The sequence below is a fragment of the Meriones unguiculatus genome, chromosome X, assembly GCF_030254825.1.
Source record: "Meriones unguiculatus strain TT.TT164.6M chromosome X, Bangor_MerUng_6.1, whole genome shotgun sequence".
Classification (NCBI taxonomy): domain Eukaryota; kingdom Metazoa; phylum Chordata; class Mammalia; order Rodentia; family Muridae; genus Meriones; species Meriones unguiculatus.
The window spans coordinates 40,159,325-40,179,902 of record NC_083369.1 but is presented as its reverse complement, the minus strand read 5'-3'; the positions used below and the strand labels follow the sequence as shown (position 1 = coordinate 40,179,902).

The 20,578-nt window shown below is 46.3% G+C and overlaps 2 protein-coding genes, 1 long non-coding RNA gene and 1 other non-coding gene across 5 annotated transcripts; 1 reads left to right on the top strand and 3 right to left on the bottom strand.

Annotated features, from left to right (window-relative positions):
• Nucleotides 1-375: 375 nt before the first annotated feature.
• On the bottom strand, nt 376-2,918 carry Rpl10 (ribosomal protein L10). Its single transcript, XM_021659299.2, has 7 exons — nt 2,872-2,918; nt 2,722-2,767; nt 2,070-2,128; nt 1,874-1,981; nt 1,615-1,753; nt 672-834; nt 376-602 (listed from the first exon to the last, which is right to left on the bottom strand). Exons 2-7 carry the CDS (start codon nt 2,742-2,744, stop codon nt 450-452), a joined length of 645 nt encoding a protein of 214 aa, XP_021514974.1. The 5' UTR covers nt 2,745-2,767; nt 2,872-2,918; the 3' UTR covers nt 376-449.
• On the bottom strand, nt 885-1,021 carry LOC132650201 (small nucleolar RNA SNORA70). Its single transcript, XR_009588587.1, has one exon. It is a non-coding gene; the product is annotated as a small nucleolar RNA SNORA70 (small nucleolar RNA).
• Nucleotides 2,919-2,973: 55 nt separating the features above from the next.
• LOC132650153 (uncharacterized) lies at nt 2,974-6,422 on the top strand. The gene is made up of 2 exons (XR_009588549.1): nt 2,974-3,256; nt 6,200-6,422. It is a non-coding gene; the product is annotated as an uncharacterized LOC132650153 (long non-coding RNA).
• Nucleotides 6,423-12,235: 5,813 nt separating this feature from the next.
• Emd (emerin) lies at nt 12,236-15,005 on the bottom strand. 2 transcript variants are annotated; one of them, XM_021659269.2, is made up of 6 exons: nt 14,682-15,001; nt 14,404-14,508; nt 14,172-14,249; nt 13,832-13,965; nt 13,060-13,106; nt 12,236-12,978 (listed from the first exon to the last, which is right to left on the bottom strand). In XM_021659269.2, the coding sequence occupies exons 1-6, from the start codon at nt 14,761-14,763 to the stop codon at nt 12,651-12,653; spliced, it is 774 nt and encodes a 257-aa protein (XP_021514944.1). In that variant the 5' UTR covers nt 14,764-15,001; the 3' UTR covers nt 12,236-12,650. The 2 variants fall into 2 exon arrangements, with proteins under 2 accessions (XP_021514944.1, XP_060230536.1); XM_060374553.1 differs by lacking the exon at nt 13,060-13,106 and having other exon boundaries at nt 12,682-12,978; nt 14,682-15,005.
• Between the last annotated feature and the right edge of the window lie 5,573 nt (nt 15,006-20,578).

Genomic DNA, 20,578 nt, shown 5'->3' with positions numbered 1-20,578 from the left:
TACAGATAACCAGGACTTGTTCCTGTATGCCATCCTACCTGAGGTACAATCATGAGCAATGACAAGGGAGGCCCCAGTAGGGATAGGGTTGAGATTTCAAATTATATCTCAGTAAACATGAACTGTTTTAACTGTTCATATTGGCCTACTTTTGCTTCCAAATAATCCTGCTTCTCAAATAGTCATCTGTTCCACTAGCTTCATAAATTGCATGACTCTGCCAGGGATATCCAGGCTTTAAAATATTAATAAAATCACCAACTTTAACCCTTTGATCAAACAAACTTTTAAGTTCAAGGCCAGTCTGGTCAAAAATGAATCCAGCCAAGGTTACAGAAAAACTGTCTCAAAAACAAAACAAAACCAAACCAAATGTATAAGCAGATTGGATCTGAGATTTATTACTGAATATGATTTGGTAGGGTACAAGGAGAACACTGTGGTAGCACTCAGGAATGCAAGGCTCTCCACTTGTCCAGGGGACCACGATTGGGGATATATTTGACCCCACAGCCATCAGGAATGAGCCGCTTCTCAGCAACCATGTCTTCAAATTCATCCGCATTAAACTTGGTGAAGCCCCACTTCTTTGAGATGTGGATCTAGAGGGAAAGAAAACTTCAGCGAGGAGGACCAGGACAAGAAAACAGAGAAAAATTAACACCACTTACCTTCTGGCGGCCAGGGAACTTGAACTTGGCTCTACGCAGAGCCTCAATCACATGCTCCTTATTCTGAAGTTTGGTGCGGATGGACATGATGACCTGGCCAATGTGAACCCTGGCCACTGTGCCCTGGGGCTTCCCAAAGGCACCTCGCATACCTGTCTGGAGCCTAGATTGGGGACAGCATTAAGATCAGAAATTTGAATAACTGCCAGAAAAAAATGTCTCCAAGGTCCCTTGGGGCAACCCATATAAAGTAACAGGCTGCATACACTACACCAAGGAAGTCTGCTGTTTGCAACCATTGCACACCAAGTTCCCAAGGGAAAGGGATTTGGTCGGCTTATTAGCTGCAAAAAGAGGGGGAGAGAATCCTCCCCTAAATATTCCTGGGCTGTGGTGACAGCCTAAAGAATCATTTGGGAGGCCATTACTAGCCCTTCCAACATCTACCCAACCTGTACCCACTGGGAGATGATCTGAAGCACATTAAGTCACATAAGTTTTCCCTGTTATTTGGGACCCAAAGGCTAATAAGCCTTAGTCAGGATTTTATTTTTACTTATTTGTGGCAGAGTTCTGGCTATGAATTCAAGACATATCCATTAAAACCCACATGCCAGTCCTTGCCCTAGCTTCTTTCCCCCAGAAAGTGAACATAAGTAACAATATGTAGCTGTCTCTACATCCTTTTTAAAATTAACTTTATTTCAGTGTCCTGCCTGTATTATGCTTGTACACCACCTGGCACTGTCAGAAACCAGCACTGGATCTCCTAGAATTAGAGGTGGCTATGAGCCACCATGTGTGTGCTGAGAATTGAACAAACCTGGTTCCCCTGCAAGAGCAGTAAGAGCTCTTAATCAGAGCAATCTCTCCAGATTGTCTGCCTTTACTAGTGCAACACCAAACCCAAAATTACAGAAAAGGGTGCAAACTGCCTGCTTACCTGTCAGCCCCAGCACAGGACAACATCTTGTTGATTCTGATGACATGGAAAGGGTGGAGCCTCACTCGAATATGAAAGCCATCCTTGCCACAACTCTTTACCATGTATTTGTTAGCACAAATACGGGCAGCCTCCAGTGCTGAGGGGCAGAGAAACACCAGCCAAAGAGGATGGCATAAAGGCAATGGGATAAATTACCAATTACCAACCTTGAAAAGAGTATAGTCAGGAAGAAATGTCAACTAAAAAGAAGTCTCACCTTCAGAAGAGAGTTGTTCATATTCATCTGACACCATGTGGCCACAAAGTGGGAATTCATCAACTTTTGCCTTCTTCCGACCCAAGTCAAAGATTCTAATCTTAGCATCTGAAAAAAAAACCACATGGTATAAATAAACGAGGTGGAGAACTAGACAAAACCACTAATCCAGTCTTCAAGGTTTGTCAGTACTTACCAGGGACACCCCGGCAGAAGCGAGACTTTGGGTACGGCTTGTTCTTACAATATCGGTAACTACAGGAGAAAGGAAACTCAGGTGATAAGGGTGCTAAACAACAGTAAGCACTAGCGACAATGGGAAATGACCAACTCTGAATTCAGTCTCCCTTTCGGGAAACTCTTACGGGTGATCCCCTATACCAGGAAGGTGTTATAACACAATTTTTCCTCAAGACTTGAGAGCATGTGACACAAGACCCGCCTTGGCCACGTGAAAAAAAAATATGGCGCCCTCTATAGGACACGCGGCTACGTGGTGCCCACTGTCCCTGGTCAGCCCTTAGGGTCCAGTTGAAACCAAAGCACAAGGCCCGGACAGAGAATCCAAAAAGATATAGAAGTCTTTACGACAAGGTTTATTTGTGAGACAGAGGTATGGATGCATATGAACTTGCTTCAAGCCTTACAGAAGAGCTTTAACTACTCCTGGGTCAATCCACCCACAACCTCGACAAAACAAAGCTCCCAGTAAAGTGTTAGAGAAAACCTGGGGTGAGTTCAGAGTCGCTGAGTGATGGATAGTCCACCCCCAACAAGTGTCTTCTGAACGAAATTCAATAATTCCTCCGTTTTTACAGTAGGAAAACTGCATGGGTTCAGCAACTCACCACCGGGCGGGGCGGCGGCCCATGATGACAATAGGAACGTCTGTGGCTGCAATGTAACAGTTAAAGTAAGTACACAGATACAAAGTATATACGTAAGCTCCAAAGAACGACGAAACCACCGAACGACAAAAACGGACTGAACTCACTCACCGCGCCGGAGAAAAAGAGACGCTCCCTCGCCTGCGCATGCCTTATATAGGAGGCCTATCTTTCTGTACAGGAACCATAGAGTCTCAGCCAGGGGGTGGTGTCGACGCTCTACCAGACGCCAGGATCATAGATACAGTGAGGCTGTGCGCATGCGTACCAGGCTGGACCGACACATGCGCAGAGTGCATCGGTGACTGAACACCGGAATAGGGAGCCGCGTGCTGGCGAATGAGGTTTCGACACATAGACAAGAGAAACCTGCTTCCGCTTGGCCATGTTGGGTGGGGAGCCATTGACGGACTTTCCTTTAACGAGTGACTTACAATATTCTAAGACGTCAAAAGAAAAAAAAAGTTTTTCTCAGTGGAACTGGACGGTCATGCAGGTATTCAGCAGTTTATGGTGCTCCATAGTTGTTGTTCAGGCTTTCCTCAGTGTTACAGGAAATGGCGCGAAAGCGCCATGCTAGGAACTCAAAGTTCCTTTGTCATTAGGCTGGAGCAGGAGACGCACCCACAAAGCTCCAACCCGCATCAAGGAGCCTACAAAGAGCACCAAGATAAGCCCTTGATTGCTCTCCAGCTTCTGTAGGCTGTCACGGTCCTCGCTAGTTGGGCCCGCCCCACTCACTGTAACTCGGAAACAGATGTTATGTTCTTAGGGAGATTGGAGACTGGGCAGAGGACGTTGACAATACCACCACCTCTAGCTAGGTAAAGAGGCGGGTCACAGTGCCTTGGGCCACGCCCCACTAGAAGCATCAGATACCCTCTGTACCGGGTTCCAAAGGAAAAACAAGGTGTGGCACGTCCCTTTTTTTTTTTTTCTCTATGAATAGTTAAAAACGTGCATCTGGGTGTGTCAGGAGGATAGGCAACTAACTACTGACTACTCTCCCATATAAGGTTATAGTCCAGGGAGACACCAGAAGGGGAATATTTCGACCCAGGAGCACGTGTCTGGGCATCAGTCACTGAAACTGACTTTGCGGCTCTAGTGTCACCTTAAGGAAGCATAGGGACAGTACTGTAGGGAAAGCCACTGGCTTTTCTAGAAGTATAGGGACCAGGAGGCTCCCCTCTCTACAGTTCCCAAGATGCAGCTCCCTGGGTACACAGGCTTAGCTTGTTCCAACATGCTTAGGAGTCCCAGCCCCACCCCAGAGCTACTAGGTTGCTTCTGCCAAATTGCTTCCCTGTGACAGTCACCTAGTTCCTGTAGGCTTCTGTACAGTAATTTATCCCCACACACTGTCATCTATCTCCTGAAAACAGCTGTGTGTCCTGTCAGTTCTGCCCTGATTGGTATTTGTGGAGTTGTGGAGGTAGCTGGTTATTTATCTGGAGAATCTAGCTTTTTTTTTTTTTTTTTTTTTAATACAGGTTCTCATTATGTTGTGACCTTGGCTGGCCTAACCAAGCTGGCATGAAACTCACACAAACCAGCTTCTGCCTCCATAGTACTGAAATTAAAGGCATGTGCCACCACACCCCGCCTGTAGCTAGCATCTTACTGCTGTGGGAAGATAATTCTCCCAGAGTCATCCACAGCAGTCAAGCTTTTTCCTATTGTCATTCTTCTGCAACACTGTCTGCACCTTCCTTGCCTTAGACTCAAACTGCTGTGTGGCAGGTGCCCTCCACATAAATGGCACTTCTATTCTTTGACATTTTAAATATTGTTTAGATTTATTTACTTATTTTAAACATTTAAACACCATCTATTTATGTATTTTGGCCTCTCTTTCAATTAAACATTTTTTGGGGGAGGACAGGATGTGACTGTCACTCTGGCTGGCCTGAAACTAGCTATGTATAGATCAGGCTGGCCTCTGTCTCACAGGGATCCACCCGGCTATGTCTGCAATGTTGAGAATGTTGAGACTGAAGCCCTGTGAGACTACACCCAGCCATTTATTTTTATGTGTATGAGTGTTTTGCATGCATGCATATAAGTGCACCACATGCATGTTTGAAGATGGCAGAGGACGGAAGAGGGTATCAGATCACCTAGAACTGGAGTTATTGTAGGTGCTGGGAACTGATTTAAGATCCTTTGGGAGAACAAGTTCTCTTACAGCTGACCCATCTCTTCATCCCTTAGATGTATTTATTTTATGTGTCTGAATGGTTGGCTATGGCTGGCCCCTGCTTTGCGAATCATGATCCCCAGGAGCACAGTCTCTCAGGCCTTCCCAGCATGAGTATTTTTGTAGTACATGAGATATTCTTTTTGCCTGGTACAGGGCTGAGTGTCCTTGGGCTCTTTGAGACACAGCCAGGTTCAGTATACATGCACACTCAGAGTTATCTGTTATATCTTCTTGGATATGAGCCATCTTTCCCATGCTTTGATTGTAAGGTAGGGAGCAGGGAGTCAGCAAGGAGTCAGGCTTCTCCTGTCTGGGAAGGACTTAGAGAACAAGGGTTGGGGAGTTAGGTCTGCCACTTCACATTTGCCTGGTGCCTTTGTCATGGAGTCCCCTCATGGGCCTCTCTGTAGATAGGTATAATCTTGACTCATTGACCCATCCTTTATTGGTAGCTCCCTGATACTCTTTCTCCTTCTAGTAGAGCTGTATTGAACACCATGGCCAGGCTGTCATATACCTGGGTCTCCAGAAACTGCTCCCAGTGTGTCCCTGACCACAAGTCATAAGGGTTCTGGTGGGGTATAAGCGCTATGGCCCCAATTGCTAAGGGGAGCTCTACTGAAGGCATTATCCCCCTTTCCTTATAGGGGTGGGTGGGGGGTTGAGCAGAGTGTCAGCCTGATTAAGGGAGGAGAAATGGTCAGCTGGGCCCAGCCCATGCCCTCCCCTGAGGCCAGCCTGAACTTGCAGTCTTTGGGCCCTGCCTCCAGCTGGAGCCAATGAGCCCATTCTCCTTTTTGGTCTCATGTGGTAGGAGGTCAGGCTGTGGATGACAAATGGCCATGTGGCCTTGACCTCAGTTCTGGTATCTGTACTCTCTTGACCAAGTTCTGGTACCTGTTGGCCAAGAGAGCCAGAGCATGGAATCCATTGTGGTTGCACATCTCCACCCCACTGCAGATTCTTGGCCATGTGGCCTGGCCTGCCTCCTCCTGGAAGCCTCTGGAGCCTCTGTATTTCCTGTGTGGCCAGGAGTTTTCTGTGGGTCTGTCCAGGATGGTAGGCACAGGGCTGGAGAGATGGCTCAGCGGTGAAGAGCACTTGCTTCTCTTCCACAAGACCCGGAACTGGTCGGTTCCCAGCATCCGTATTGTGGTGGCTCACAACCTTGTGTATGTCTCATCCCGTTCTGCTCTTTGGACTTGCCATGGCTACCTTTTTTTGTCTCCTGTTCAGGTGGGCAGCTTCTGGAGGCTCCCGGAGTGTCAGGCCCTCCTCTCTACCCTGGCTGTTGAACAACAATACCAATGGACCAAAGGAAGGACTTTATCTAGTTGTGTCTGCCTGTCTCCTGGGAAGTGTCTTCTGTGAACTTCCCTCAGACCAGGAAGCCTGCTAGTACTAGGTGTAGAACATCTGGATCCAGCACAAAAAGAAAGTAAAAGGTGATGATCCAGTCCCAGTTTTGTCCTTTCTTATGTACCCCATTGTCTGTCAATGCTTGGGTTCTCTCTCTCTCTCTCTCTCTCTCTCTCTCTCTCTCTTTTAAAGATTTATTTATTTATTATGTATACAGTGTTCTGTCTGCATGTACACCTGCACATCAGAAGAGGGCACCAGACCTCACTATAGATGGTTATGAGCCACCATATGGTTGCTGGGAATTGAACTCAGGACCTCTAGAAGAGCAGTCTGTAATGGAAGTTTTGGTTTCTTTGTGTGTTACATAAATATTCCTTTGTTTTAATCCCAAGTGTGGGATGTTAGTTGGGCTATGGTTAGTTCATATCTGTTAAATGTCAAGTGCAGAGCATGATCTTTGCCTGCTGATAACAGCCTTCCACGTGGGCATGGAGAGGGATGTGATCTAGGACACTGTAGGTATAAATATGAGAGCTGAGAAAGAGAAGTGATGGCATTTGGTATTGGCATATAGCATGTGGCAGTTTGGAGAGACTAGAGAGGTGTGGCTGTATAGAGCAGACAGATGGGGTCACAGCAGCATGGAGGAGACTGCTAGCTGCATCTGCATTTGATGGAGCTTGGTATAGAGCCCTAAAAGAACCCATTGGCCCCAAACAGCCAGGAGAAGTAAAGGGGTCTGGCCTCCCTCCCCCCACTAACTTTCTCATACTTAAGGTTAGGGTGTTGGTGGAAGGGAGGTAGTGGCCTAAACACCTCAAATAAAGGAATTTTGTTTTGTTTGTTTGTTTTTAGGAATGCTACAGGTGGCTTTCTGATACACAGCAAGTGCTCTTAACCTCTGAGCCATCGATCCAGCCCCTTGGGTTCTCTTTTTAGATGAGATTCTGGCTAGTGGGATGTGGCTCAATTTGTACAGTACTTACCTAGTAGGCACAAAGCCCTGGGTTCCACCCCCAGCACTTAATATTCTGAATAGTGTGACACACACCTGTAATCCCAGTATTTGAAAATTGAAGCAGGAAGATCAGGAGTTCTAAGTCATTCTTGGCTATACAAGGCCAGCTTGAGGTTCATGATATCCTATCTATGCCAGGTGATCACTGTTCAGCAGGTGCCCTCCTAGTGCAAATTCTGGCTTTATCACATGGAAGTCAGGCACAAGAACCCTTTAGCTACCCCCTTCTGTATGTTAACTCATAGATGTGTGTATACTGTGCTTGTCTTGCCCTACAGAGCACAGGCCTTCCTGGACCTCTTCCCACACTAATTCTGCTATGCCCCTCCCACCCACACCTCCAGCTGCTAGGCTCCTCCCTTGTCATCAGGGCCTAACACACAGTCATGGTGACTGTGCATATTGCACTTTCAATGCAATTTGAAAGTGTCATAGATGGAGGTAATTGGGAGCTTGATCAGTGTCTGGCACAGCCTTTTGTTGACTTTGGGCAACTACATATACCCTGATGTGTCTATAGGCAACTGGAGCCCGGGGGAGGGTTGTAGAGTTCTTTAGCCCTCAGGAGTCTTGACCACTGGCAACTCTGAACATTTTGGGAACTTTTAGAGGATGGAGTCACAGATGCCCCTTAGGTCTTGGAAAGTGGCTTCTGGAGCCCTACAGAGCTGAAGGCCTTTATTTCACTTGGAGGCCCACAGGAGCCTTCATAAGCCTTGTGGTACAACACTTTGTTTATCTTTGGGCATTCATGTGCCTTTTTGAGGTACTAGAACCCTTAGGATTCAATGGAGCTGGAACATCATAACTCTTAAAAATCCCTGGAAGTAGAGGATGAAGCCAAAATGAGAGGCCTCAAGAATGTGAGGGGAGCTGGGCGCCGTGATGCATGTCTGTAATCCCAGCACTCTGGGAGACAGAGGCAGGCGGATTTCTGTGAGTTCGAGGCCAGGCTGATCTTCAAAGTGAGTCCAGGACAGCCAAGGCTACAAAGAGAAACCCTGTCTTGAAAAACAAAAATCATCATCATTATCATCATCATCATCTGAGAGGAGTGCAGGTAGGTTGCTAGGAAGCCCTAGGGAAGGCTTAGAGCCCCCAGGAGCCCTTTTATTAATTTTTATGTACATAAGTGTATGTCTCTATATACATATGTGCACTACGTACAAACCTTGTACCTGTGGAGGCCAGAAGCAGCCATCAGATTCCCTGGAACTGGAGTTACAGAGTTATCAGCAACCATGTAGGTGCTGTTACCTGAACCCAGGTCCTTTGGAAGAGCAGTCAGTGCTCTTAACCCCTGAGTCATCTCTTCTGTCCCCAGGGACTTTGTTTGGTTCTTGGCCATGGATGAACCTGGGAGCCCTTAAGGGAATGAGGAAATGAAAATTGGAGGAGTCTGACACAGTAAGGTCATCTTCCTTTTCTTACTCTATGCCAGAAAGTATGAAATTGCCATATAGACACATACACAGCTGCTATGTACTCCCTACCTGCCACAGATTTGGGACCTGAGGTAGAGGGGAGCCCCTTTTTTCCAAAGTCTGACAGAAATCCCTGTTCTTGAGCTTTTCTGAGCCTAGATCCCCTTCTGTGCTGTCCCTTTTCTCCTCACCATCTATCACTGCCTCTTGGCTTTGGAAGGACAGTCTGAATTCCACCACAGGCCCTAGTGCAGGTGTTATGCCCCACCTGCTTCTGCCTGATCCTCATCAGAAGAATCCAATAGCCATCCCAAACATCAAGTACCTCCTCAGTGTACTGTGTGAGCAGCTCCTGAAGCAGTTGGCTGTTGGGAATTTGCCTGCTTATGAACAGAATCATTGTGCATAAACAGAACGTTTATATACTTAGTATTGACTTAGAAGGAAGTAGCATGCTTACCACCTATAATGGACAGCTAGGGCCAGATTTCAGTCCTTTACATTGGAACTGAGATGGTGACGAGCAGAAGCAGTAACCTGGTTTATAGACATAGTAGTGAGGTGCTGGGAAGCAGTCAGGTGGAAATGATTTGCAACAAACAATAGAGATTTAGGGCTGTGTGTGGTGAAAAACAGAGAAATAACTCATTTGGGGGGAACATTGCCTGGGGTCCCTGAGTTGCCCAGGCTGGCCTCTACCCTGGTAACCCCATTTCTGTATCCAGAGTGCTGAGATTGCAGGTATGCATCACACCACCATGTCTAGTTGGCTTATGTTTTTCTGCATCATTTCTTTTTCTGAGACTGTCTCCTAAATCCCAAGCTGGCCTATAATTCACTAATATACCTGAGAATGACTTTGCACTTCTGATTCTTCTGCCTTCATCTCTGGAATGCCACAAATACCTAGTGAACCACTACACCAAACTTATGTAGTGCTGGGGATCCATCCCAGGATTTTATGCATACTAGGCAAGCACTCTACCAAGTATATGCCCATCCTCCTTTCTTTCTTCTTCTTTCTTTCTCTCTCTCTCTCTCTCTCTCTCTCTCTCTCTCTTTCTTTCTTAATAGCTGAGGACCAAATCAGGGCCTGTGCTTACTAGGCAAGTGGTTTACCACTGAGCTAAATCCCCAACCCCATATTTACTTATTATTTTAAAGACTTATGGGGCTAGAGGGATGGCTCAGCAGTTATGAGCACTTGTCTGCTCTTCCAGAGGACCTGAGTTCAATTCCCAGAAACCACAACCATAGATGGTAGAACACAACCATATAGATAGTAGAGCACAACCATCTATAATAAGATCTGAAGCCCTCTTATATATGATGTAGATGCAGTGTACTCATATATAAAAGAGACACAAATAGTTTATTTACTATGTATGCAATGTACTGTTTGCATGTACACCTGCACACCAGAAGAGGGCACCAGATCTACATTTTTAGATGGTTGTGAGCCACCATGTGGTTGCTGGGAATTCAACTTAGGACCTCTGGATGAAAAGACAGCACTCTCATCTGCTGAACCATCTCTCCAGCCCTGGTTTTTCAAGATAGGATTTCTCTGTTTAGTTCTGGCTGTCCTGAAACTCACTCTGTAGACCAGGCTGGCCTCAAACTCAGAGATCCACCTGCTTCTGCCTCCCTGAGTGCTTGGATTAAGGTGTGTGCCACCGCCACCCTGTATAAACTGTTTGTGTGTGCCCAAGATATACACATTACATGCATGCCAGAAACATGTCAGTGATCTGATACTGGAGTTACAGACATTTGTGAGCTGTAAGACACGGATGCTGGGAACTGAACCTGTCTTCTGGAAGATCAGCAGGTGCTCTTAACCTCTTATCTACTGAGTGATTTCTCCAGACCCCATGTATTATTTTTTTTAGGCAGGATTTCACTGTGTAGCACAGGTTGGACTTGAATTCAGAAGATCCTTGTGCCCAGGCCTCTGCAGTGCTAGAATTAAAAGTGAGTGCCACCAAGCTTGGCCCTATTATCATCTTAAAGTATTTACAAATATGTTATTTATGCAAGCCTAATGTGTGTGTCATGGCTTTCACGTGGAGGTGAGAGAACTTGATGCTGATTCTCATTGTTAGGCTTGATGGCAGTTGTTCTTACAGACTTAGCCATCCTCATGTAGTATTTTTTTTTTTAATTAAAACATTTTGGCTAGAGCCGGGCACGGTGGCACACACCTGTAATCCCAGCACTCAGGAAGCAGAGGCAGGCGGATCTCTGTGAGTTCAAGGCCAGCCTGATGTACAAAGTGAATCCAGAACAGCCAAGGCTACACAGAGAAACTGTGTCTTGAAAAAACTTTTTTTTTTTTTTTTTGGTCAGGAGTGGCACACACAAATGTAAGATGAAACAAAGAGAAATGGCCAGTAGCTGGTGAGGGTCACAGCTAAGAGTCCCTGAATGTTCAGGAGCCCAGGATGCATGTAAAAACACTGTGTATTTGCTATACCAGATGAGAAGCCGGGATAATTCCCACTGTTGGCTGACTTCTAAAAATACCATGTAACTTTACCTTGCGTTTCTGGTTGTTTTTGAGATTTTTTAAAGAATATATATATATATATATATATATATATATATATGTATACATATATATGTCTAATGGTCACAGAAGTCAGAAGAGGGCATTAGCTCCCCTGGAACTGGAGCCACAGATGATTTGTGAACCAGTATGTTGATATTGGGAACTAAACCTGGTCATCTGGAAGAGTAACATGTACCTTAACCACTGAGCCATTATCTCTGCTGCCCATGATTTAATTCTTAAAAATTTCATTTTGAGACACTGTCCCGGAATTCCAATATGTATATCAGGGTAGCCCCACTGTTTCTGCCTCCTGAGTGCCAGGAGGCACACTATGACTAGATAAAAACTTTTCAAACGACCACCAATCCCAGGAGCTCAGCAACAATCTACTGGCAGGATGCCTCATTTCTTCTCTGTCCTTATAACTTAAGATATTGGTGTGAGCCTTTCCTGGATAAAGTATCTGCATGTGTTTTCATACATGCAGTTTTGCCTACATTTCCCATGGGCTTTTCCACAGATTTGCTTCCATGGTAGTTATTTTTCTAAGTAGTTTTAAGTGCTTCAAGGAGTGAGCCTAGAAATACATATACATATACCACACCAAAACATATACTTGTCTGTGGGTAGCATTTGAATCCTTCCTTAAGACCAAGCACAACCGAAGGGAAATGCCACAGTATTTTTTTTCTGAGACAGGGTTTCTCTGTGTATCCCTGGCTGTCCTAGACCTCCTTTTGTATACCAGGCTGTCCTTGAACCCACAGAAATCTGCCTGGTGCTGCCTCCCTGAGTGCTGGGATTACAGGCATGTGTCACCGTGCCCAGCTACCACAGTGATTTTATGAGATTCAAGACCAAGTACCTGTGCCATGACAGGCCAGCTCCCACCCCAGTAGGAAGAGCCAACAAGGTAAAAATAAACATGTTTTTTATTGTGTTCATGATAACAAAGCCAGGGTGACCTTTGGTTAATAAAAGGTGACAACAAACAGGCATGCATGATAACCACCACCACCACCACTACCAAGTTTTCCTCTAATGAGGTGAAGTTTCCCCCCCAACCCCCAGTGAGCCTCTTAGGGTCAGCGGCAATGGGGCTAGGAGGCGCCAGAGGAAGGTACATGTGAGCCCACTGGGCTGTGGAAGGCCAGAATTTGCTGTTTTTCTTGGCAGGATGAGGTGGGAGATAAGCATTGCCCTAGGCTAGGTCCTGCACCCCCTAACTAGAACACACACAAAAAAGCCCCTACCCACCCATCCCCAGAAAACACTGCTAAGGCAATCAGCCAAAACTCCTGTTAAGAGCTGCTCTGAAACAAATAACTTTCAGGGATCCATCCAGAAAGGGTTGCCCTCTTCAGCTTGTATGGAATAATAAACCAAGAGCAGAAAGGCAGCAAAAATGAGAAAGAGTAACAGTTGACCCCAGATTGGGACCTGTCGATCCTGGCCCAGAGCAGTAACAGGGGCCTTCTTTTCTGGCCGAATGGCACGACGGGTAAGCCATGAAGAAGGAGAAGATGAAGTGGAGGACATAGAAGAGGTGGAGGATGTAGGATAATATAAGCCAAGGGGGCTCCTGGAGACATTGGAAATGGGGCGGTAGTGTGCGATGCTCTGGTAGGCACTGTCTCGGCCATAGATGGGGCATTCCCTGTGGCAAAGAAGGAAACAGGTAGGCAGGAGAGTCAGAGCCCCAAATCTGTCCCTGTCCCTACATGTGTTCACTACTCACCTATCCTTGCCTTCCTCTTCTGAAGAAGAGAAAATGTCGTCAGACACCTGCAAGATAGTTGGGATTCAAAACTGGGGGAAGGGTGGTTTCCCACAAATGTCTCTGGCCAGCCTACTCTAATCACACCCTAAAAGCCAGACCGTTGCCCCGACCTCCTAAACCATTCTGGGCCCATGGCCTTTTTATCTGTGGAGCCTTGACACTCAATTACTATCCCTGTTGACAATTTCCCACCATCCTTTTATTTCTCAGGATTCTCAGACTAGAGTGCAAGGGATGCCACATATACTCTGATCAAAAATGCTTGTGGAAAAAAAAAAAACATGCTTGTGGGCTGGAGAGATGGCTCAGTGGTTAAGAGCACATACTATTCTTCCTAGGTACCTCAGTTCAATTTTCAGCATTTACATCAGGCAGTTCACAACTACCTGTAGCTCCACCCCTAAAAGGAATCTGACACCTTTGGCCTCTGCAGACACCAGCACTCGTGTGTGCAACCACAGAAAAGTACACAATTAAAGTAATTCAATCTTTACGACCTCCAAAACATTTGTGTGTGCTGCTGGAGATGGAATCTCCACAGAGCTACAGGCCCATCCCCAAATCTACAGTTTTGGAGGCCCCAAAGTAGAACTTTGACCAACAGCTGTGTGCTGACATTAACTCTGTTTGAAGGCCTGAGAATCACTTTTTGCACCTAGTTTCTCCTCAGACTTATCCAAACCTACCTAGGATCCCCTCGAGCTGCACCCAGGTATGCCTGCCAACTGACCTGGTGATGGTAGGTGTCAGCATCTCCAAATGATGTCCCTGGATGGCGGAAGTTCTTGGACATGCCCAGGGACTCTGGCTCCTCATAAGTCCTTGTAGTCAAATACCTCTCCTCATAGTAGTCTTCATTATAGTCTTGGAAAGGAACAGAGTGGTAGAGGAGAAAGTGGTACCCCGTATGTGCTCTCATGGGCCCCCAAATTTTGCTTGTGTGTTGTGCCAGTTTCTCCCTTCTGGAGCCACTGAGAACCGGCAATGAGGGGCTAAGGGCTGAAGTTTCCCTCTGATCAAATCCCTGAAACACGGGGTAAAGATATCAGTCCCACCCACAAGTGCCTTACCCTTGCTCTGGTAAAGTAAGGCGTCCTCTTTTTTGGGCAGATCATACATGTTTGAGTCAGCAGAGCCTGAATCCATGTCTGCAAGTCAAGGGGGGAAGTACAGGAAGGACCATTTGTTCTCCAGGCTTTCCCCTACTCCCTCAGTAGCTTCAGCCACACCCTCCCTCCCTAAGCCTTACCACCCCCACCCCCCCCAAGCAGCTCTGTGGGAGGAGGGGGTTGGGGGGCTCACCTGACAACCGAAAGAATGAAGACGATGATGAGTTGGGGGTCGATAGCCTTCGTCTCTGGGTCTCATACTCGAAGATTTTCTTTTCGTAAAGCTTGCGAGTGGAGCCTGACCAGACACAGGGTGCGAGGCGGTCAGGGGGTGCGAGCTGAGCACCCTGAGAGCACCGGGGAACACGGGGAGGGGACCTGAGGGGAGGAGGAGGTTGGGAGAACACTCAGGGAGGAGCGCGGGAAAGCGGGACCCGAGAGAGATTTGTTGCGCCACCGACTGTAGCGTACCCACGACAGGCCCATGTGGGATGTTGTACTGGCGTAGAACTGCGGCCAGTTCATTGTCGGACAAACCGGCATAGTCGTCCATGGCAGTGGGAAGCAGTATTGAACGCCAGGGGCGGTCCGGGCCTACAGACAGGGTCCAAGAGACAGCTCGGAGCGCGGGAGAGGAAGCGCCAGCGCCTCAGGAGTGGCTAAGGTCGCGTCACAGAGCCCTCACGTTTGCGTCACAGTCGTGGCAGCGCAGATCGCGCACATTCCACAGGGCAGGCCCAAACCCGCCAGAATGGCCGGTGCAGACCGGTCTACCAGTGAGAACAGGCTGTGAACAGACATGTCACACTTGTGTGGGATTGGCTAGAACAGGAAGAGGGCGGGACCTGCAGGAGAGCCGGAGGGGCAGCAGACCAGACTAACTCTGAGAGAGCTAGGACGCTTAGGGACAGGGTTAGCTAGATTAACAGAGCGAGACCTGCTTCAGGGTTGGGAAGTGCTGGTTCTCAGCAGGCCAAAACCGGCTTGTGATTGGGAGACTGTGAGATCTCACATACCTTTGTCACTGACTTCACGCTGATTACATTCCCCATTCTTCCCAAGTGCAGCCTGGTCCACAGCAATGCGAACAGTCTAATACTGAGAGCGAAGCCGACCATAGCCCCTGGCACTACTGTGAGGTCTTTGTGCTCCTAAGTGCCATGAAATGGCTGCCCTACAAGGGCTCATCACCCAATGTAGCCACTCGCAGACCTCTGCTCTTCCCACCAATCTCTGCTTGTCTTCCAAGTCTCCATGGCCCTGGCCTGAGCACCTTTACTAGCCCATTCCCACCGTCTTCCTCTCTGGCCCCTAGTTCCATCCTGGAGGAAATGGGGCGGGCACTGGGCCGGGAGACTGCCAGCACTCCAGGACGAAGCAGCCTTCCAAAGGCCCAGGGCATGCCAATGGGCACAATCAGAAGGTTCCCGCTGTGTGATGCGGGTAGATGGGTACATCTTGTACCTGCCTGACTCATTACCTTGAGCCCTGAGTAGTTCTGGGGGAGAGCTCTCATCTGGCAGATGACAGCTTGGTGTGACCTTAGAGGCCTACACAGGGTCCAAAGCACTTGTCTCACCCTTAATGCTACAACCCTTTACTACAGATCCTCATGCTGTGGTGACCCCAACTATGAATTTTGTTAGTACTTAACTGCAATTTTCCTGTTATAAATTTTTTTTTTGGTTGTTCAGACAGGGTTTCTCTGTGTAACCTTGGTTGTCCTGGACTCACTTTATAGACCAGTCTGGCCTCAAACTCACAGAGATCCACCTGCCTCTGTCTCCCAAGTGCTGGGATCACAGGCGAGCGGTACTACTGCCCGGCTGCTATTATCAATTGTAACATAAATATCTGTTATGCAGGATATCTGATGTGACTTTTTAAAGTGCTAGCAAACCACAGGTTGAGAACCACCAGCCTAGAGGCAAACCATGAGACTTACTCAGGGTCTGGATCAGAGAAACGTTGCTCTGAAGAGTGACCATGACCATTATATTGTACACAAAGTCATGTGGATCTAGTTAGGCTGCCCCTCATTGGAGAGACCTAGACAAGAGGAGTACATGCAGAAAAGATGCCTGGGATGCCTGACCTCTTAAATCAGTGTTTCTCAACTTTCCTAATTATGCTGTAACCCTTTAGTACAGTTCCTCATTTTGTGGTAACCCCCAACCATAAAATTATTTCTGTTGCTACTTTATAACTGTAGTTTTGCTACTGTTATGAACCATAATGTAATTTTTTTTTTTTTTTTTTTTTTTGGAAATAGAAGTTTGCAACAAACAGGTTGAGAACTCCTGTCTTAAATGATAGTGATAGTGATCAGTTCTATGCTGGCCTCATGGCACTTTGGTGAAGGTCACAGGCCAATTCTCTACAGAAGTTTAAAGTAGGCAATGATGAGGAGGTGGAACCTTGTGTACTTGACCTTTGCTATATTGTGGGTTCTTTTTCTCAGCCTTTATTCCCCCAGTTTCGGCCCCTATCATTCCATAAGAGAGGAAGGATACAGGGGGGAGAGAGATCCCTGAATCTAATTTTTCTCCTTGTTTCTTCTTTGAGCACGACTACTATCAAACCACAACCAACCCCCCGAACCACCACCAACCACCAACCCCACCTCTCGGGGCCCTAGCATTTATGTACCCTCTGAAAGTTCCCAGAATTCCAAACCTCACACAGTCACAGAAACTGTCTGCAGCTGGCAAAACCACACAAGCCTCCGCTAGAACGCAAGGCAAATCATAGTCAGCTGCTGTGGACAGTTCAAAGCAGCCCCATATCCCAACACCTGGGACTAAAATGAAAGCACATTTTCTTATAATATATATAATATAATTTCTTATAATATATAATATATATATTTTTTAAGAAAGGAGAGTTTCAGAATTCTCACTACAGCCCCGTTTTGACCACATACAAAGTCCTCAATGAAGAGTTGCTTTTGAATGGGTTTAAAAGACCATACCCTCTTCTGTCCCTGGAAATGGTGCTATATTAATATCTGGAAAAGATACTGTATTACAGAGAGACAGGAGAACCTTGGAAAGGAGTGTGTGTAAGTGAGAGACAGGGTAGGGCAGAGAGAGAGAGAGAGAGAGAGAGAGAGAGAGAGATATTCTGCCCATTCAGCAGCTGCTTCATGAATTTTTTTTTTTTTTTTTTTTTTTTTTTTTTAGTTTTGGCAAAATCAGACTTCCCATCATCCCCCTCCTCCTATTCTGGCCCCTCTCCCAGAGGCCTCTGCATACAGAGTGATTGCTCAGTACTCCTCCATGCCACCCCCCCATACAGAATCAAGTTGCTTCCTTATGAGGTCAAGGAATTTTAGGTTTGCCTTCTCCCTCAGGAACACTCTCTGCACCTGCCCCAGAACTCTGCCTCTTAATCCCCCTGCTACCCTACTATAAGATTCTGTCATAGATGTTAGCAGGAAGCTGAACTGTGGTCTTCTTGTACACACTGTTTGAGGACCTGAAGCTTACATATAGCCCCCATTGCAGTGTAGCTCCTTTATCATCCAGCAGAAGAATCAAGATGCCAGAGTCAAAAGGCTTTTAAAGTAGGCCCAAGTTGAGTGATTCATGGAAATAGTCTCTCCAGGAAGTACCTGGTAATCTAAGTGCTGCTAGCCTGGCTTCACACCTCAATCAGAATTTTATGGGGGTGGGGAGCACGTAGAAGAATGTGTGCAGGGCATCTTCTGGGTCTGTGGGATGGAGCAGCCACTGGTAGGTGTGGCTAATGGGAAAAAAATCTTGGAAACAACCCATTCTAAGAATAAGAAAATTGTTGGTCCTGGAATCTCACCCAGCCCTCAGGATTTTGAGGCAGGAAAATTGAAAGTTCAAGGCATGAACTACAGGGTGAATTCAAGGCCACCCTGGGTAACTTAGTGAGACCCTATCTCAAAATAAAAGGTAAAATGGGGGCTTTGGATGTAGTTATCTCAGTGGTAGAGTACTTGACTGGCATGGATTCAATTTGTATTCAATCTCCAGAAACTGCCACCTGCCCAAAGTTGTAAGGAAAAGTCTACGTGAAATGATTTCTTTAACATAGGAAGACAATGTTTTTAACCTGTTATACTTATTATTATTATTATTATTATTATTATTACCAAGGAACGGTTAGTTCTAACATTAATCTTCATAGCTGATAGAACTGAGAGAAGTAGGGGGCATTAACTTCTTGTGTTTTGAGTGTGTGCACTGGGAGGGGCAGTGAAGAAAGTTCTAATGCAGTGTGTGTTCCTGAAATGCAGCTACATACTCACCATCTCACCCATGCTCCTTCCATCCGCCTACCCATTGATCTGGTTATGGTGCCTTTGGGTAACTGGGTTTCTCCTCTAAAAGGACAGCGTTGCCATGAACTCTGGTGCAGCTATATCATGAACTTGAAATCAGGCCACTAATTAACAAACGATGGCAATCCATTGGCCTCTCTAATAGGTTTTCCGCTGAACAGAAGGGTAAGAGACCTTGGTCCTGTTGGAAAGCCAGAATGTGAAATGTTATTACCAGCAGAACCAACAAAGGTAGAAATGGAGATCAGCAAATTGACTATGCAGATGTGGTTCAAACTCCCCTGTAGTGAAAATTTTGAAATTTTGGTTTCTGTTAAAACACAGAAATAAGGCCTGAGAGATGGCTCAGAGGTTCAGAGCTCTTCCAATGGTCCTGAGTTCAATTCCCAGCAACCACATGGTGGCTCACACCCATCTATAATGAGATCTGGTGCCCTCTTCTGGAGTGCAGGTGTACATGCAAGCTGAACACTGTGTACATAATAAACAGATCTTTAAAAATAAAACAACACAGAAATAGTATAAGAATGTGCCTTCATTTTAATCTCAGGTGTGGGGACATGGGACTGCTTCACAACTTCTGACTATGATTTGCCTCGTGCTCTAGCAAAAGCATGGTTTTGCCAGCAGCAGATAGTTTGTGCAATTGTGTGAGGTTTGGAAATCTGGGAACTTTTCAGAGGGTATATAAATTTGAGGGCCTCTGAGAGGTGGGGTTGGTGGTTGTTGATCATTTAGGCAGGTAGGTTATGGTTTGTTGGTAGCCATGGTTAAAGACAAAACAAAAGAAGAGAAATTAGATTCAGGATTTTTCTAATTCCTCTTTCCCCTCTATCCTTGTTTCTCTGCTATATAGTGATGGTAGGTAAAACTGGGGGAATAAATGCTGGGAAAAGGAAGAACCCACAAGGTAGCAAAGGTCAGTTACAATACCCCACTCACTGTGATTTCCATTGTTGATGTTTCTTGGAGACAGTTTCTCTGTGTAGCCCTGGCTGTCCTGGAACACACTCTGTAAAGCCAGCTGGCCTCAAACTCACAGAGATCCATCTGCCTCTGCCTCCTGAGTGCTGAGATTAAAGGAGTTTGTGCCACCACCACCCAGTTCCACTTCCTTCTTTCTTTCCTTTTTTTTCCCCCAAGACAGGATTTCTCTGTGTAGCCTTGGCAGTCCTTGAACTAGCTCTGTAGACCAGGCTGGCCTCAAACTCACAGAGATCTGCCTGCCTCTGCTTCCCAAGTGCTATGATTAAAACTGTGTCACCAAGGCCTATTTTTTTCCCATTTCTTCCTTCTTCTTCTTTCCTTTCCTCATTTCTACTTTGCCTCTCCTCCTCTTCTTCCCTCTTTCATCTTACTATGTAGCTTAAGCCTGGAACTTGGAATCCTCTATTTTCTCAGCCTCTGGAGTGCTGGGGTGCCAGGCATGTGCCACCTTTTCTTTTTGATAATATAGACTAGAAAAATAAATCAAGAAGGTATGTCATTCCAGAACTTGGGAGGCAGAAATAAGGGGGAATGCCAGTTCAAAACCCAGTCTGAGTGTTACATAGTGATTTCCAGATCAGCCTGCGCTACAGAGTGAGACCTAGTCTCTCTAGACCTAGACCTCTCTCTCTCTCTCTCTCTCTCTCTCACACACACACACACACACACACACACACACACTACATACCCACAAATCAGAATATATATATTGTAGGTATTAAGGGAAATCTTATTTGCAATATCTATTTTGGTTGTGCTTGTACACACTGGCATGATGCAAATGTAGCTCATACTGGGGTTGCAGGCAAATGATAAAAAAACCAAAATGTTAAAATGGCTTTGCTCTTTATGTGGCCTTCTCCTAGGAAGGCATTTGAGTTTAATCTGAAGCTACCAGGAAATGGGGCAAGTAGAAGAGGAAGAAAGAGCTTGGCAATATCAAGCAATGGCTATGCCTACGAAGTTTACAGATACTTGGCTCTTTGTACCACAGTGCACACTCCCAGGCTTTGGGACTGTACCTGATTGCTTTGAGAATTCAGTATATTTCTGTGGTTCGCTCCCAGGC

What these genes read in the sequence shown, in the direction of transcription:
- Emd (XM_021659269.2), bottom strand. Translation starts at nt 14,763, where the DNA reads ATGGACGACTATGCCGGTTTGTCCGACAATGAACTGGCCGCAGTTCTA. An exon ending in TTCATTCTTTCGGTTGTCAG is followed by an intron (nt 14,250 to 14,403) that starts GTGAGCCCCCCA and finishes CTTGACTTGCAG; the next exon opens with ACATGGATTCAGGCTCTGCT. An exon ending in GAAGAGGAAGGCAAGGATAG is followed by an intron (nt 12,979 to 13,059) that starts GTGAGTAGTGAA and finishes TCTTTGCCACAG; the next exon opens with GGAATGCCCCATCTATGGCC.
- Rpl10 (XM_021659299.2), bottom strand. Translation starts at nt 2,744, where the DNA reads ATGGGCCGCCGCCCCGCCCGGTG. An exon ending in GGCCGCCGCCCCGCCCGGTG is followed by an intron (nt 2,129 to 2,721) that starts GTGAGTTGCTGA and finishes TTTCTCCTGTAG; the next exon opens with TTACCGATATTGTAAGAACA. An exon ending in TGAACAACTCTCTTCTGAAG is followed by an intron (nt 1,754 to 1,873) that starts GTGAGACTTCTT and finishes TCTGCCCCTCAG; the next exon opens with CACTGGAGGCTGCCCGTATT.